Source organism: Haliotis rubra, unplaced genomic scaffold (genome assembly GCF_003918875.1).
Source record: "Haliotis rubra isolate DU_JTF1 unplaced genomic scaffold, ASM391887v1 Scf615, whole genome shotgun sequence".
Lineage (NCBI taxonomy): Eukaryota > Metazoa > Mollusca > Gastropoda > Lepetellida > Haliotidae > Haliotis > Haliotis rubra.
The window spans coordinates 295,079-313,044 of NW_025767319.1; the positions used below are offsets into that span (position 1 = coordinate 295,079).

General features: G+C 42.1%; 1 protein-coding gene across 1 annotated transcript; it reads right to left on the reverse strand.

Annotated features, from left to right (window-relative positions):
- Positions 1 to 254: 254 nt before the first annotated feature.
- On the reverse strand, positions 255 to 17,154 carry LOC124256026 (non-histone protein 10-like). Its single transcript, XM_046689940.1, has 6 exons — positions 16,999 to 17,154; positions 15,894 to 15,964; positions 14,295 to 14,364; positions 6,245 to 6,520; positions 2,791 to 2,874; positions 255 to 1,927 (listed from the first exon to the last, which is right to left on the reverse strand). Exons 1-6 carry the CDS (start codon positions 17,101 to 17,103, stop codon positions 1,733 to 1,735), a joined length of 801 nt encoding a protein of 266 aa, XP_046545896.1. The 5' UTR covers positions 17,104 to 17,154; the 3' UTR covers positions 255 to 1,732.
- Between the last annotated feature and the right edge of the window lie 812 nt (positions 17,155 to 17,966).

The window sequence follows — 17,966 nt, forward strand, 5'->3', positions numbered from 1 at the left end:
CCAGTCACATGTGAAATCAGCATGTAAAATCATATAAGTATGCTTCTTATGGACATAATTTAAAGCTATCTCATATAGACATTTCATGCATTCTAACTTTGGTTTCATGATATGTAAGGCAAGGTAAGAATTTGTAATCCCATTTGTAAGAAGGGATTTGTAACAACAAATATCAAATTTGGAGATGTGTGAGGTTTGTAGACGATGACCATAAATGAAACAATGTGATCAGGAAGAAAAAATAAAACAGAAAATAGATTTCATAGTTTATTTGCATCCATCACTTTAGCATTTTTACCACATTTTTCACACTTTATCTAACAAGCTATCACACCACCAAACAGTCATAATAGTTTAAGTATCATGGCACAAGGAAAATGAATGAAAATATCTCATAAAATAAGAAAAGCACAAAGGTTGGTGCCAAATGAGTTTACAGCGCTACTTAAATGATGTCTGCAGCAGCTACACACACAACCAGTACTGAACATTGCCAGTTGTAATTCAGGGCAAAAAACACCTCAGGAAATTGTTTTTAAAACATCACTTTTGCACACAATCTTTCAATGAAACAATAACTGTCTTACAGAACTCAGAAACTGGAGTACTGTATTTATAAAAGCATGATCAACGTTGTTATTTTTACAGTTTGATGTTTGGCACTGATATTAGTGCTTCACGCAAGTCATATTGTAAGAATAAACAAGATGGAAGTCAATCTTTCAATAAGTGACATAAACGTGAATGTGAAGTGAAGATTCCTGAAACTTGATCTGTCATTCTCATGCAGAGGTTACACAAAACATAACAATAAGGCTTTCATAACTGCATAGATGCATCAACATTTCATCTGTTTATGTGATTACTAATGTTAAATATCCTATATTGCTGAAGCCACACACATTATATTCCTTAAATCATTTGCCATGATTGAGTCTAATCCTCCTTCAGTCCAGCAGCTATTTTCTGCACTATACAGCCCGCTTGCTATATACTGGCAACAACAGGTCCTCACAGAGAACCCTTGATACAGCATGGTAGAGACAGTAACGAGTGGAGACGTGTTACACGTCAAGCTGTCACTCATCCTCATTACCGGCTTATAACAGTGACAAGCAACTAAATAACAAAAACTGTAAACGTCTTTCAGTAGATCAGGGAAATTCACAAGGAAGAAATGAAACTTAGGATGACCTTCAAAAGCAAAAATACATCTTCTGTACAAGGACATGTTCATTTGCATGTCACAAAATTGAAAAATAAAATATTTGGGGGTTTAATACTGACTGCCATGCATCATGATGAGAAACACCACACTTTGTTGCTCAAGTCATGACCAACAGCTATAACTTACAAGTATGGGTGGAAAAATGTACAAGGTTACCATGACAACACATTGACATACTCATAACTGTTGTAAGTGAAGCTAAGCCGTCAAACACACAGTTTGTTTGTATTAGTTGGTCCATTGTTTCAAACAATTATTAAAGCCACTGAAAACAATACATTGTCCACCGCAGCCATATACAAGGACAACACATCAAAATATATCCATACAAGAATGTCCCTTGGTCAAGTACACAGACTGAAGCAGTCAAAATGCTTGTTAGTCACTCACTACATATTGCATAATGCTCTCATCTGACTGTCTTGATTGTTGCTCTGACTGTCTCAATGTTTCACATCTTGTCACGATCTTGTCACCAACCAATAGTGATTGAAGGTGATGTGTTCAATCGTCTACTTCCTGTTTGACATTGAGAGTAGCACCGTATCTGGATGCCAGTTCAAGTGCCGTCATGGCTGCATCTGACAGGGGGCTGGTGGGTCTCCTTGGATCTGTAGTCTCCCCGTACTGGCCCATTGAGTATTCCTGCAGCTCGATCTCATACTGCTGCATGCTCTGCTCATACATGTCCTGGTAGACCTGCAACACCAACATGGTACCGCCATTTGCTGCTCTCATTAGTTCTATTTACTCTATCAGTGGAATATCTGACAATAAAGCTGTTTACTCCCAAATTCGTGTCAAAATTTGATAAAGTCACACATTAGAGGACATAATGTACCAAGCAGTATTTACTGAACTTCCTCTCTGCCGGCAGTAGATAGATAACTAACCCTGAACTTGCATCCATTGAATTATAATAATATGTTGTTGACTGCTGATCTGCAACTTTGAAATTGACAGCAAGTTTGACATAAGGCTTGAATGCAGAATGCAATAGAAGCAGCCTCGATTATTTACATACCGCCACCATATAGCTGAACTATTGCTGAGTGCAGCGTAAAACTAAACTCACTCACTCACTCAATCTTTGTATGTCATTATCATAAAGCACAAGTTCCATGCAGGCCAGGTGCTCCCTGCAGACTGGATCCCTGGGAATGTTGTGCATGCTCTCTAAGACTCAAGTTCAAGGGAAACATTAGAGACCAACATAAGAATCTACCGGTACTTGGTTTACAACATAATGTTTCAATGGAGGGTAATCATCCAACTTTTTCCCCTTAGTTTTCTATTTTGCAATATCAGCATGTTTTTTATAAACTACTAACAAAATATAACAGACTTTGCAAAACATTAAATGCAAAAATGGCTACAAGAAATAAACAAAGATGACATATTCAATACAGCGGCCATGGTTTGGCTATGAACTTGGATAAAAATTCTGAAAGAAACATCAGTTTCACACATCACCTCAACAAAATATAGAGGACCCAATTACCAACACATGCGTAACGTGCTGTTTTCAAGAAATAGTTTTGGTGCAACCCCAGCTGACTGACCTTTTTCTGCTCTGCTGCCATGTTCTCCCATTCCAAGGCCAGTCTCCTTGTCAACTCATGAGCTGAAATAGCATCTCTGTGTTCCTGAAAATACATCACGTGAATGTGGATATGCATGACATCAATGTTTCATCATAACAAACCTATTCCTTTTTCAGTTTGATCATTTAGCTAAAGAACCATAACATGCTTCTTTTACAGCTTGGTGCCAATTGCCATAGATTACCAGAGTTATCTGCCAGAGACAGACAGGCAGGCCTGAGACTTGTGTCACAATAAGTACAAGTACATTACAGTTTCTGCATATCCAGGTATATATAATATATATATATAATATTTTCTTATCCTGCAACAAAGTATTGCACAATGGTTACCCAAGAGTTGAAGACAAAGGCTGCACATTGTGCAACAGCTAACCAGTGCTGGTTTCTGTCTGGGATCATGCTATGCTCAACAAGCAACTGTTTCAAAGATAAGCTTCATGGTTGTGTAGATGTGCAGGTTCTGATACTTGACAGCAGAGGACACCAGAAATGGGCTTCACACATTGTACCAACGCAGGGAAATTAAACCCGGGTCTTCGGCGTGACGAGCGAATGCTTCAACCATCAGGCTACCGCACCGCCCCAACAGGGCTTTGGAAGTGTATGGTGATACTAAAGGGCAATGGGGCAGGTTTGGGTCTTAGGTCGGGGGTCTTAGAGACAAGTGGGTAGGGAAACAATTGAGGACAGTTATCTCCCTCTGATCAGCTGGCACAGACCTTTGTTTTGTTGATGTCAGGACCCTGAATCTCTGTTGATTATGCACAAGAAAGATTCAATACTGCCTGTTGATATGCTTGTTGGATTGTCACCTGGAGACAGAATGCTATGATGTTCTCATTGAGCTCAGGCTTTGGTCCAAGACTCAAGCACAAGGAAAAGCCACTTCCACTGCAATCTTGTCACTTTACATTTTCCATCCATGGGGATTGGATTTACTGAAGGCAGCAACATCATTCCCTATGGTACCACCCTGCAGCATTCTGGTTCTGTAGAAATACGAAGTAGTTCGAAATGAACTGATGATTAACTGTGTCCAACCTCTTTGTTTTGCACTAGGCAGTGGTGTCATCAAGCATTCTGGCGGAATTCCTGTGACCTCACTAGGGCTGGGACGGGTACTCGGGTACTCGAATCCGGGTCGGGTACAGCTGGAATCGAGTCCTATTTCAAGGAATCGAGTACCCGGAAAGGGAGAGAACTCTGACCTAGAGCAAAAGTGCTAAGTTGAGTGTTTGGGCTCATTTTGAGCTTGATGCAAATGACAGAACCAATTGGCGACTGCGTGTACCATGCTATTTATTGCAGAAACAGTACAAGTTTAATGCACAAACATCTTGCTCTAAAACACAACGTAAAACACGAAGGTGTTCATTACATTGTGTAACTCCAATTGCTTATTAAGTTAGTTCATAAAAAGCTGTTAAGACTACATTGAATGTTGTCTTTAGTTTATATTTCATTTCAATTTCATGAGACACATATTTTACTTCATGGCGTCAAAGCTGAATACATTCACCATAACAGAGATTGTAATTCAATGATTGTATGTGTTGGGATTATCAATTAAAACTAATAAATTAACATAATAAAACGAACGTTTATTGAAAGAGCACATTCTGATTTGCAAATTCAATGTTTGGCTGATTATCATGACAATAAGAAGAAAGATAATCAGAAATATATAGAAGCACAACTTCCAATGAAGAACTCAATGTTCACTTTTATACAAATTTAGAATATTTAAATAACAATAGTTTTGTGCTGTTTTTGTTTATCTTAACGTACAAATATAGCATTTAAATGCATATTCTTTGTCGCTACATTCAAACACAAGTATTTTAATGCAACTTTTAGTAACCTTCTGGAAGGATAAAACTTTAATTACGGTTAATGAGTTATTCACGGCCCTGTATTTGTGTGTACTCTGTAATGTATATGGACACTGTAATGCAAATGACTTGGCGCAACAGAGCAAAATGACCAGTCTTCCTCATGAAGCTAAGCATTTTGCTATGCTGCTTAACTCAGTTGCATTACAGATTGCCGGTCTGTAGATCTCGTGATAGAATTTTCCAGTCAGTAAATACATTAATCACATTTCATTCTATGTAAGTTTACATAAAGTCCCCATGTAAAACATTATAGGTTCAGTTAGAATATCACATCTGACAGTAGTTCAACAACAGAATAAATTGCCTTTTTTCATTGACGTAACACACATTTAATTACATCTTTGGTATTGTCCGGTTAATGGAGGTTATTATTAACGACTGTAATATATCTGCACATGAGCAATGAGTTGTCAAGTCATAGTGGAATGTAAGTTAGTAATGGTGTTGCTCTTTGTATCAGTTAAACAGACGTAAATTAAATTGTTTAAGATCAGTTTTAATGTCTTATTGCCATCCTTTCATGTTTTCTATAAAAATCTCTGTCAAATCGTGATTGAATATTCAGAAAGTTGACAGAAGCGCTTTATTCTTGACGTTTCCGGGTACTCGATTCCGATTCGGGTAAGAACATGCGGGTACTCGATTCCATTTTTTCCTACCCGTCCCAGTCCTAGACCTCACACAATGGTATGTGTTACTCTGTCTGAGAAGTCACTTGCTGTTCATGCCCTTTGTGGATGTTTCAAATGAGCTAACAATCTTCGGGCTGAATGTACCTGCTACATGAGTAGATTGATGCTTTTACAAAGGTGGAAGTTTTATGACAGTTTCCTGAGAATATGATGTAATTTTTGGGAAGCACCTTCTTCTGAGTTAATAACACCCTACCTGGAATGCCAGAAAATCAACTCAATGAAGCCCTCGGACGACTACGTGCTGGCCAGCAAGTAAGAGACACCGCCAGGGACTTCCGAGTGCATTACAGCATAATTATTCGTCTGCGGCAACGGGTCCAGCAAACTGGCCAAGTTAGAGAATGAGGGTGTTGATCTTGACGACTGTGATGTTGTTCCACTCTTGCCGTGAGTGAGTGAGTGATATTTCAGCAACATCATGGCGGGGTACACCAGAAATATCAAGGTCAGATAACTCTGATTGGTAGCCAAGGACAAGGGGATGATGAAGCAGATTTTGGGTTCTCACCAAAATGAAAAGGGAAATTGCCATGTTGAGATATGAAATAATCACAGACTCCAGAACAATGCAAACTTTTTACATGGGTTACCTCATGCATTTTGATTTGTTTGAATTCAAAACAAAACCTATACATGACTTACTGAAATGTTATTAAACATGCACATGATTTTGTCTGTTCATAGAAATTGCCATGACCTGGCAAACTTATAAAGTATAAATTGTCTACTTTCTTAAGTATAACATTTTGGAATTCTGGATTCCACTCAATTGTATGAGGGACAACCAAAAACCATTAAATATATGGAGGAAACAACACACCTTAAAATACTCCTCTTGAATTCCTGCTCTTCTTTGCTGACGAAAAAGCATGAAAGCATTAACAGGTTTCTTAGGGGCAAGAGGATCCTTTTCTTTCTCCTGCTTGATTTTTTTTCCTTTTTTGTTTGTAGGGGCTTCACTTGACATCCCGTGTGCCTGCAGTAGAGGTTGTATGGATGACAACGCAGAGGGACGAGCTTTGGAGGCCGACTCTGCCTCAGACCCCGAGCCTGGGTACGGAGGCGGAGATCGCAACAAGTTATAAAGTTGATCCTCCTGAAACAATTATAAAAAAAGCCATACAGTAAACATAGAAACATTTATTAATTATGATTTTATATAAGATTAGACATCATTTTTGTTCATTAGATATAAATGTTTCAATTTTAAAATACACACAAAGTTTGAGTTATAGACCCTGCATCATATCAGGGAAATGCAACAAAATAGGAGAAGCTGCTGAGGGCAGTTAACTGATTTTATATGAGACTTATGTCATGTTAACCACATAAAAAGCTAACACCAAGACTTCAATAACGACAATTCAAATGGTGCTCCTTATAAAAATGTAATTTTCTGACTAAAATTGATATTTTATACTTATCCTGACTCATGCTTTTTGCTTGTCTCCTTCTTCTTGCGAATGATAGTGGAACACTTGAATCCCTTTTTGAAGCTCCCTTCAAAAAAGCAGACGTAAAATCACTCACCCAAGGTTGCTGTTTTGGCGCCAAATTCAGTCACATGATCGCCCATGCTTGTCACTCTCTCCATTTATGAGCCCGACACCCAGATTTATAGGAAAATCCAGAGTGCCATGAGGGGAGGGCTGACCTCATGAGTCAGGATAAGTATAAAATATCAATTTTAGTCAGAAAATTACATTATTATAAGCTTGTAGAATCCGACAGAACCGATAGTGGGTCAGGCCACTTCTGGATTCATAGGTTGCTGATTTACGTCCTGCATACCCCCGTGGGAACTTCTTATGGCACTTGTGCTGATCCTTTTCTTCCACCTTCCTCTGATGAGTCTGGGGGGACCACAACTTGTCAGATTCGCTGGAACTCTTCTCCTGACATTATGTGTGGATTTATGCAACTCCATGTCTTGATGCTCACATCAAGTGGAGAAGCGACCCTTCTTCATGTACGAGTAACTCCTTTACAAGTACAGGGTCTATCACTCATGCTGGTCTGCCCTAGATGTGCGCATGGACTCTAAAGCTCTAGCTCTCCAGAGCGTTGGCTTTTACAAGTCACGTGAAAAAGGGTGAGATCCATCTCAGCGCCTTTGTGGAACCGTCAATTGTTGTGCTACAACAAGAGGCCCAAGCTGGTGAATCCCGGAGACGTCCTCGGTAGCAATCTCTCTGAGGTAGTGGTTGACAAACACCGTCTCCGACTTCCAAAAGCAGCCCTCCATTATCGTTCAGATGGAGCAGTTTCCATGCAGAGCGAGTGTCGATGCCAGAGCTCTGACTTCATGAGGGTTGGAGGCGCGTGGAGGCTCAAGTCCTGCTGCTTTGTAGGCCCTTAAGATGACAGCTCTCATCCCAATGAATGTTGACTTCTGTGGTTGTCTCTGTGGATAGAGGGATGAAAAGGCGCTTAAATTTTCGTCTCATCATGTTAGTTCTTTGTAGGTAGACTTTTAATGCTCTGACTGGGCATAAGGATAGATCCTGGATATCCTGTGGCCCAAGGACTGTAGAGAGTGCTGGGATGTGGAACTGTCTGTCTGGTTGACCGGGCAGCTGGTTCTTTGCTATGAAATCCCATCTCAGTCCTAGATGTACGATGTTACAATGTGCATCAAATCGTATTCGTTCAAAGCCCAGAGCAAGTATCTCCGACATCGGAGCTGCTGTTGCCAAAGCGATCAGGAACAGAGTTTTGTGCGTTAAAAACTCATAGGATGTCCTTTCTAGTGGTTCGTAAGCATCACTGGTGAGATGCTGCAAGACTACGTTGAGATCCAAAGCAGGCGCCTTAAACTTCTTTTGTTGGTCTTCCAACTTGAAGGAGCGTAGTAGTGTCAGTATCTCTGGTACTTTGGTCAGCTTAACACACGTCTTCATGGTGATAATCGTGCTGAGGGCCGCTAGGTATGTAGAGAGTGTTGAACCTTTTAACCGCCTCGTTTGTCTTTGATAACATAGGTATTCCGCCACTTGAGGATGCGTTGCTTTCATCGCCGTGAAGCCCTTCCTCAAAGCGTATTCCTCAAATCTCTGATTTGCGGGTTGATCTACGTAGAGCTAGTGTCCCTGCTTTCACTGCTCTGGCGGAATATCCTCTTTTCTTCAAGCAAGTCTTGATACGCTCCATGCGTGTAACTGGAACACTGTGGGATTCCTGTGTGCTTGCTTGGTGTGCGGATGGATGAGTAGGTTCGGCCACTCTGGGAGTTGCAGGGTTGGACTTCCGAGTTCTTGCACGAGGATGGGAAACCACACCCTCGCCGGCCAATAGTGCGCGACCAAAATCAGTTGCAGCTTCTTCATCTGCTTGATTTTCTGCAACACCTGCGATTAGAGCTGGAGGTGGAAACGCATAAGCGTTAGTCCTTCCTAAGAGATGCTTAGAGCATCTGTTGCCCATGCTTGTGGATCGGGAATCAGGTCTTTCAGCGAACAGGTCTATCAGCGAAGATCCTTTCATCTGTATGATGCATCGGAAGGCTTCTAGATGTAACATCCATTCCGTCGGGGCTGGTTGTGCTGGACAAGATAGGGCGTCTGCTATCACATTCTTGGCTCCCGGAATGTGGCATGCTTTTATGTAGATGTTCAGGTCGGTTATTATGCTGAACAGATGAAAGCTGAGATCTAGAAGATTTCTTGATCTTGTTGATCCTTGTTTGTTGATGTAGAACGCTACTGTGGAGTTGTCCGTATGGATCATCAGCTGTGCGTTCCTTAGTATGCTGGACCAGTGTAGTAAGGCGTTTATTACTGCTTTCATCTCGAGCATGTTGATGTGCAGGCTCTGCTCCTGACTCGACCATTTCCCTGCTGCCACTTCGTTGTCGAAGTGAGCTCCCCATCCTTGAGGCGATGCATCTACGTAGAGATGAGTGCTGCACTCCGGCTCTGATAAATAGGTTCCTCCGCAGACATTTGACTTCCGAGTCCACCATAGAAGATACGGTTTCAGACTGTCCGGTAACACGAAGGGGTCCAGACTGTCGAGATGGGCGTTCATGAACACTTGTAGTGGGTGCAGTTGTAGTCTTCTTCTGCGAATCATGTCTTGAGCTGATGTGAGAAGACCGAGTAGGCTCTGCCAACTTCGTAGTGGTAACGGAGAGAGTACTGCTTGAGATATCATGTGTTGTATCTTGACCCAACACTCCTCTGGGAGGACTATGCGATTCGCCGACGTGATGAGCCGCATTCGTTGGTTTCACATTAATTTTCAACCCGCTGTGCGCATGCGTAGAGCGTGTAAAAATATCCACTTGTCAACTTCCGGTTTGGTCGTATTACCGATAGTGTAAACACACTCTAAATAAAAGCTCTATGAAGATTAATTACGTGTGACAACTGTTTATAGTTGAGTACATACATCCATTTGCCTATGCTTTTCAATAATTCATGTCCTATTTTGGTGGCAACTGCATCAGAGATGTGTTTTTTTAGTTGTGAGAAGGGGATGTGCAGGAAGGACGGTGGACGGGTGGTGGTGAGATGCGTTTATACAAGAGCTTGTTAACAAACGTAAAGCTATTTATTTAACTAACCCCGGTCCTTTCCAAATTCCATTCATAAATGAACTGAGATCAGTTACATTCAACATAAACCATATATCTGTTTTGAGTTTCCTTTCTTGAGAGTGTGTTTACACTATCGGTAAAGCATACGACCAAACTGGAAGTTGTCCACTGGATAGTTGTTACACGCTCTGCGCATGCGCACAGCGAGTCGAAAAATAATGTGAAACCAACGAATTCCTAGGAATTGAAGATCCCATGTTGGTTCTAGTTCCGACTTGAGGAGATTTACTAGCCATCCTAGTTGAGTGAGAAGCCTGATGGTGAAGTCTAGTTGCAGTCTGAGTTGACTGGGACCTTAATGAATTTGCATCCCGTCGTCCAGGTAAAACGCACTGCGTAGACCTTGATGATGTAGATATGTGATGATGGGCTTTGTCACTCGAGTAAACAACTAGGGGGCCGACGATATTCCAAATGGTAGCACCTTCCATTGGAAATGATGTCCGTTGAAGAGGAATCGTAGGTATTTCCTTGAGTCCGGATAAATCGGGATGTGAAGATATGCATCCTATAGATCTATGCTGGCAAGGTAGTCTAACGGACAAACGAGTTGTCGCAGCTGAGGAAGATGTATCATCCTGAACTTTGCGAGTCTGTGTAGATAACCTTGGTTGAATTTTCTCATGTTGTAGATGAGTCGGAACTTTTTCTTGGAATGTTTCTTTGGTACAAGGAAGATTGGGGAATAAAAACCGGGTGTGATGAGCTCCTGTTTTATCTCTTCGACTGCCTTTTTCTCGAGTAGTGTTGTGATGGCATCGTGTAGTTTCTCCATCTGGTCGGCAGCGTAGATATGGGCCAGAGGGTTGCTTGTAAGCGGTGGTACTGCTTGCAGTTGTATCTTGTATCCTCTGCGTAGGATCTGGGATACGTAGTCGTCCTGAAGTATTCCCCAATTCTCCCAGTTGTGTTGCAGACGTCCACCCAGTGTCGAAGGTTGTATGGGAACGGCTGGGAGTGGAGGACTCCAGTCGTTCCGAACCCGTCCATCAGAGTCTAAATCCTCTGGCACCTCTGGGTGCTCGGCCTCTTCCGGGGGTTACCTCTGGGAGCTCCGGTTGGGCGACGAAAAGAGTCTCTGTCTCCTTTGGAGTTGCTAAACTTCTATTCCCTGGCTCTCTGTATCCCCGCGAATTTCGACTTGCCAGAGTAGCGTTGTGACGTCTGACGAATAACACTGGCTAGTGTGTCGATGGACTTGATCATCATCACCTCCCTTGACTCTTTCGTAACTTCTTTGGCTACGTCATCAATTTCCCCTGCAAAGATGGGCGATGCTGACCACGGAGCTCTGTACAACGTCATGGTGAACCGCTCACTCCAGTTGCAGGAAGACAGCAGATGTTCGGACATAAACTGATTATCCTTCTTTTCGGTCAGCAATGCAGAGTAAATCATCCGATCCTCTTCAGAGGTCGAGTTCCTGAACTTAGCTATGAAGGTTTCATTAATGGCTCTTGATCTGGCGAGACCAAAGAAGGTATGTCTGGTAGTTATATCTAGTTGTGCCAGCTTCTTATCCTCTATCTTATAAGTTCTAGATCGGGTTTCATTGATGATTTTGTAGTTCTCATCTATCTCTGGGGCCTCCATGAAGGGTTCCATGTAATGAAGTGAGAACTTCTTGGCGTTGAATGGCGGGACGCTTTGGCTCTGGAACTTAGTTGCCTTCCCGAAGGCTGTGCTGAGGTTCTCCGGTACATCCGAGACAGGATCGATGGGTGGAAGGGTGAGCGTATCAAAGTCGTCGTTCGACATCTTATACATGAGTGCTTCATTATCCTCTTTAGAAGGTGATGCAAGTTCCAATCCATTAGCAATCCAAGATTTGATCTCTGTATCGGAGAATATGATTCCACCATCATCCTTAGATCTAGTGGCTTCTTGGTCTGAAGATCGTCACCGCTGTGAATCCCTTCCTGAAGACCTGCGTGGAGACCTGCCTGAAGACCTGCGCGCAGGTGACCGGTTGGGATAAGGTTCCTCCCTGGAGTCTTGAGGCGTATCTCTGCGCCTCGTGAAGTTGTAGATTCTCTTCTATGGGATGAGGAGTGCCTGCGTGCAGGTTCCTGATGGTTGTCTGTATCTGAGGTCGAAGACGATCCTTGTGATCTGCTTCTGTGCTGCTCCGGAGAACGTCTAGTTCTGCTCCTGAGCGAAGGCTCCTCAATAGGCTCTTCTGGAACATCTACAGCAATCTCATTGTTATCAGGGCTGCCAGGTTCTCTGGAAGTTGCCATAGACGATCGTCTAGTGCATGACCCTTCACGCAGGCTTCTATCTTCAACCGGATGCGAAGTGCACACTGCTTGTCCTTCGTGCAGGCTTGTCGTAGATGGGGTCTTCGCCGAGCCTTCTCCTGCGTGAAGCGTCGTTCCATCAGCTCCAACATCTGCTCAGTGAACTGCTGCATGAAGATACCCGGGTTGAAGTTCTGCGACAACGGCTGCTGCTGCTGCTGCAGAGATGACGACGCATCTGAGAGGGATGAGGCTTCTTCCAAGGACCGCTGTACTTGTAGCGACTGTGATGGCTACTGATGTCGCTGTAGAAGAGGATCTCGTCTTCTTCTTAACTGCTACTTCAGGAATGAGCATAGGTGGATCGTCATACACGTCTACTTCGTCTGGAGGGATGATCTCTGCAGAGAAGGACCTCGTCTTCTGTGCTGCACCGTGGAAAGACTTCGCCGAAGTCTTATCTGCAGTCGACTTCTTTTTCTGTGAAGACGATGACCTGGTCTTCTTAGACTGCGACGAGGCTACTTCAGACGTTGACAATCTCTTCCTGGAGCCGGAGCCCCCCTCTGCCACAGACACATGCTCCGTAGTAGCGACCGGCAAACCACTGGAATGGTGAATCTCAGCAGCAAACAATAAACATTTATCAGCGCATTCACTCGGTTTAGACATGACTTGTAAATGCCTTCTAGATCAGTCCTCAGCATGTCGAAGAATGGAAAATAAGTGCAGGTTCCTCCCTGGAGTCTTGAGGCGTATCTCTGAGCCTCGTGAAGTTGTAGATTCTCTTCTATGGGATGAGGAGTGCCTGCGTGCAGGCTCCTGATGGTTGTCTGTATCTGAGGTCGAAGACGATCCTTGTGATCTGCTTCTGTGCTGCTCCGGAGAACGTCTAGTTCTGCTCCTGAGCGAAGGCTCCTCAATAGGCTCTTCTGGAACATCTACAGCAGTCTCATTGTTATCAGGGCTGCCAGGTTCTCTGGAAGTTGCCATAGACGATCGTCTAGTGCATGACCCTTCACGCAGGCTTCTATCTTCAACCGGATGCGAAGTGCACACTGCTTGTCCTTCGTGCAGGCTTGTCGTAGATGGGGTCTTCGCCGCAGCCTTCTCCTGCGTGGAGCGTCGTTCCATCAGCTCCAACATCTGCTCAGTGAACTGCTGCATGAAGATACCCGGGTTGAAGTTCTGCGACAACGGCGACCGGCAAACCACTGGAATGGTGAATCTCAGCAGCAAACAATAAACATTTATCAGCGCATTCACTCGGTTTAGACATGACTTGTAAATGCCTTCTAGACCAGTCCTTAGCATGTCGAAAAATGGAAAATAAATAATTATTGAATTCAATTTCAGATAAATGCTGACAAAGTTGACAGCGAAAGCTGGAAGAACATGTAGAAGTACAATTAGGACATAATAGATGAGGATCAGCAGCAGACAACCGGTACCTGCAACGAATGCAAGTTTTCATTAATTGTAAACAAGATGAAATATCGTGTCAACAACATGAAACAACAGATAATTTAGACAAAAATTTCAAACCATATTTCTAGTATATCTTCCTAAATGCCTAAAATTAAAAGGATACAACCGTCCTCTAAGGCGAAGAAGGAGAGAGTGACAAGCATGGGCGATCATGTGACTGATTTTGGCGCCAAAACAGTAAAGGGAGGCAACCTTGGGTGAGTGATTTTACGTCCACTATTTTGAAGGGAGCTTCAAAAAGGGATTCAAGTGTTCCACTATCATTCGCAAGAAGAAGGAGACAAGCAAAGAGCATGAGTAAGGATAAGGAAAAATAGTGAAAAACTGAAGTGTCCAGACAATCAGTCTCACTGACAATGAAAAGAAGCACAAAAATTACACAAGTGTGCATTTGATGTGATAATTTTTATTCCGTTCACCTTGATAGACCTCATCAGAAAATATGACTGAATGTTACCTTGATAAACATACAACAACAAACAAACAACAGTTAAAGCCTCGTTCTATCCAACTGAGTTAGTTTTGAATTTATGAGTTTATCATACCTCCCACATAACTGGCACCTGTGCTTCACGAAAGTTGTCTCCATGTTCCTCTAGTCGGCTTACTAAGTACCTGAAACATGCCGTCCAAACTGAGTACACAGTGCACATGTCTACATACAAGGTTGAATAGAGGTAGGAAGATGTTTACCATTTACTTACAGTATTTATAGTTTTCATAACCTTAATTGACAGTCTAAGTAAACTTTGGCTCAGTATTATTCGTTACACTGCTATACTGAGTCTAAAAATAACTTGTGGAAGGACCCGTCAGGTAACCTTTTCAATTGACCAATCAGAACACAGCTTACCAAATTGTAAACGTTGACATTCGCACATACCTTTTGAAGTTTTACCTCGAAAAAGTTCGTACACGAACGATTCTGAATGCTATTTTCCGTACGATTGCTTCCGAGTGATGCACATGAAGCACGCCAAAACAGTGAGTAAACAGTCGCTGAAAATAGCGTTTTGTCAGTATTCAAGGATGTAAGCTTGTGGAAATATTAGCTAATGATAACCATGTCAACAGAAACCCAAAGGCGTATATTCTGCAGGTCATATATCTGTGTTTTATGTGGGTTTTCATTTGTTGTGAGATCAGTGTTGGCGACCGGGAAAGAGAAAATCCATTTTGTACGTCCCACCGGAACCCTAAATAGTAGCCGTTGTCTGATTGGTGAAATCGTTCGGTCGTCTCGCGTTTGATTGGACGGTCATAGGTCGCTCAAAGGTTACCTGACGCGACCTTCCACAAGGTTTTGTTAGACTCAGTATAGCAGTGTAACGAATAATACTGAGCCTAAGTTTACTTAGACTGCTTAATTGAAATCCTAAATTGAAAAGTCAAGCATAAAAATATGCATCTATACACCTTCCATATCTGTTTACTAAGGTGATACTAATTCAGTATTGATTTATATTGATGATGTACCTGGTAGATCTATATGTCTGATAGTTAGGCAGGGATTTACAGGACGCGAATTCCTGCATCCTATACGCATAAAAATTGACAATGGACGCAATAAAATTTAGTAGCGCATCCACAGGGAAGCAGAAAAAGTCCAAATACTTTTTGTAAAAATTCCAATCAAGTGACAATAAGTTATCACTGAGTTTGCTACTATCTGGGTTATGGTATTATTTGCAAGTTAATTACTGTAACAATGTGATGATCATGACACACAATACAATAACAGTATTAATAATAATGTTTAAGTGTCTGGAACCCTCATTTTGTTGTCCAGGACCCCTGAAAATTATGAGTATGGGTCCAAGGGACCCTCAAATACAGGACTCCATGTAAATCCCTAGTTATGTTAAAAACCTGAATCTTTGTACATGCTGTAAGAGTGGCTTCGTATGCGATCTCAGTCTCTCCAATCAGAAACCACCCACAGAATTTCTCTCAGTCTCTGACTGGACAATAAGTTGTTAGTGTCAGTCATTTTCCTGGTATGTCTTTGCCAAACTGGCTGGTCTGTTTTGTCTCATATCCCACATGGACCACATTCTTGCAATAAATTTGAAACTTGAGTCATTACCAACAGGTAATTAACAACCTTAGTTTTACATGTTTTGGAATCACACCGACTCACGTACCTCCTTTCTCTCTTTGTCCTTTTAATCAGCTTTTTAACATGCTGAATCCTGTTCACCAGCTTCTCATTTGCCTGAAACAGTATATAAAACGAGGACATAACTCCTGGGGAAGGGTGGACCAGTCGACTAAGGTGTGATGCAGCATCCCTGAAACCTATTACCACGAGTTTGAATCCCAGTTTACACTGATAATGTTCCTAGGTTTTTCAGTTAGATGTTCATGCATTTCAAGAAACATCAGAACTTTGTCACTCTGGAACTTCCTAATGCATAAAATTGATAAATCAGAAAAAAACTGATGTACCTGGTATACTGGAATACTGCCCAAAGCAGAATTTAACCCAAAGTCACTCACTGACAATAACTCCACTGAGGAACACAATGGCTGATTAGTGATTGGAACCTCCTGCAGTTAAAGGTGCTGATAGTCTAAGCCCAAACAGGAAGCTATTACTAGTAATCTTTCTCACAGCAAGTTAGTGAGGATTTGTGGGCCATGCATTGGACATACTTCAGATTTGGAGCTGAGCTGGACCATTAATGGGGTCAGGGTCAGAAATGTTCTTTCTTTGCACATATTCGATCTGTCTTTCATGAGTTTGAATACAGATAATTCTTCAGTCAACTTCAGTGCACGTTTCTTCTTTTCATAAGTGTATCACAACAGGTTTTTTTTCCAGTTTTATCAGATATTTAGAATCCAACCCTTGAGACCCACAGCAGGTGTAGGGAAGGGGAATACGTTCTCTGCATAGTAAATAATCTGGAATCGTCCCGGCCCTATGGATCTACTACACCAACACTGCTCACTTTAGCTAAATAAAGCAATAAAAGAGGTCTGACAGTGAATCTTGGTGAATCACTGAATCGAAGAACCCGGTCACATTAGCGCTAAAAGTTAAGTTTTGTAAATCTCAGTAATACCTGAAATGCATTCATAAAGTTCTCATATTGTCTAATGGTTGGCTGATACATAAAGTCATTTTGTTAATAGCACAGTAGTCACAGAACTGAATTTACATGAAGAAATGTCCTAATTTCGATCACCATATACAGCGTTTTCTGACTCCGTTATCGGTAAGTAAGACTTCAAGCGGTCAAGTACCTGGTGCATCTGTTCGCATTTGTTCCTAAGAGAGAAATATTTCTTCAGGAATGCACTTTCTTGTGCAATTGTTGCTAGCTGGGCCTCCAAAGTCTCCGTCGACATCTTACTTGGCTCGACAGCTCCGAATATCTGCCTCGGGGACAGTTTCGTATTCGGTTTCGCGTCGTTCTTTGATACGAATTTTCTGATATAATAATGAATTTATATCATTGTTACATATTCTTTCATAAACTAGTTCATGTACATTCGCCTTGAAGAATAACTTTCCTATCGCAACTAAACTAACGTGGATTCGAAACTTATAATCTAACATAAACAGCATCCTAACAACATCGCAGGTTATCTCAGCCAATACTGCCGAATGTTCGATTCTGTTCTATTGCCATTTAAGGAAAGATTGGAAACGACGGCGCATACGTTTTGTTAGACACAAACTATTATACAATTATAGACTGGTGATGAGGTCAATATCTGTTTTTATGGACCCGCGAAAAGCAACATTGACCGAGGACGAAGGTATTGACCGAATTCGCCAGTCTATTAATTGTTTTATTATGCAATTACCGAAAAAAAGCTTCTAAAATCCAAAGCATGTCCATTTAGTCAAGAAAAGTAATTTTATTTTCACTACAAACCAATAACGTTATGTCAACAATACTGTGACATGTAAACAATAGAATGACGTCATAGCTTGACGTCATAGTAACTCACGACAATATGACTTTTTGTCGGACCTGGGCCCCGATCCACAAAGAGTTAGTAGCGCTACGACATTCGTAAACCTATGGTAAACTATAGAGTTACGACAGGTCGTAACGTTACGAATGCTTTGTGGATCGGGCCCCTGGGCCCCGTTCCTCAATGCGATCGTAGCGCTACGACTGTCGTAAGTCTATGTTAAAGTATGGGAGTTACGATCATCTCAGCGCTACGATCGCTTTGAGGAACGGGACCCTGGGCCCCGT

Bases quoted from the DNA above. Each gene is read 5' to 3' on its own strand.
- LOC124256026 (XM_046689940.1), bottom strand. From the start codon at position 17,103: ATGTCGACGGAGACTTTGGAGGCCCAGCTAGCAACAATTGCACAAGAA. The intron at 6,521-14,294 runs GTATGATAAACT...TAATTGTTTCAG, and splicing joins AGGTGCCAGTTATGTGGGAG to GAGGATCAACTTTATAACTT. The intron at 1,928-2,790 runs GTCAGTCAGCTG...TTGGTGTTGCAG, and splicing joins TGGCAGCAGAGCAGAAAAAG to GTCTACCAGGACATGTATGA.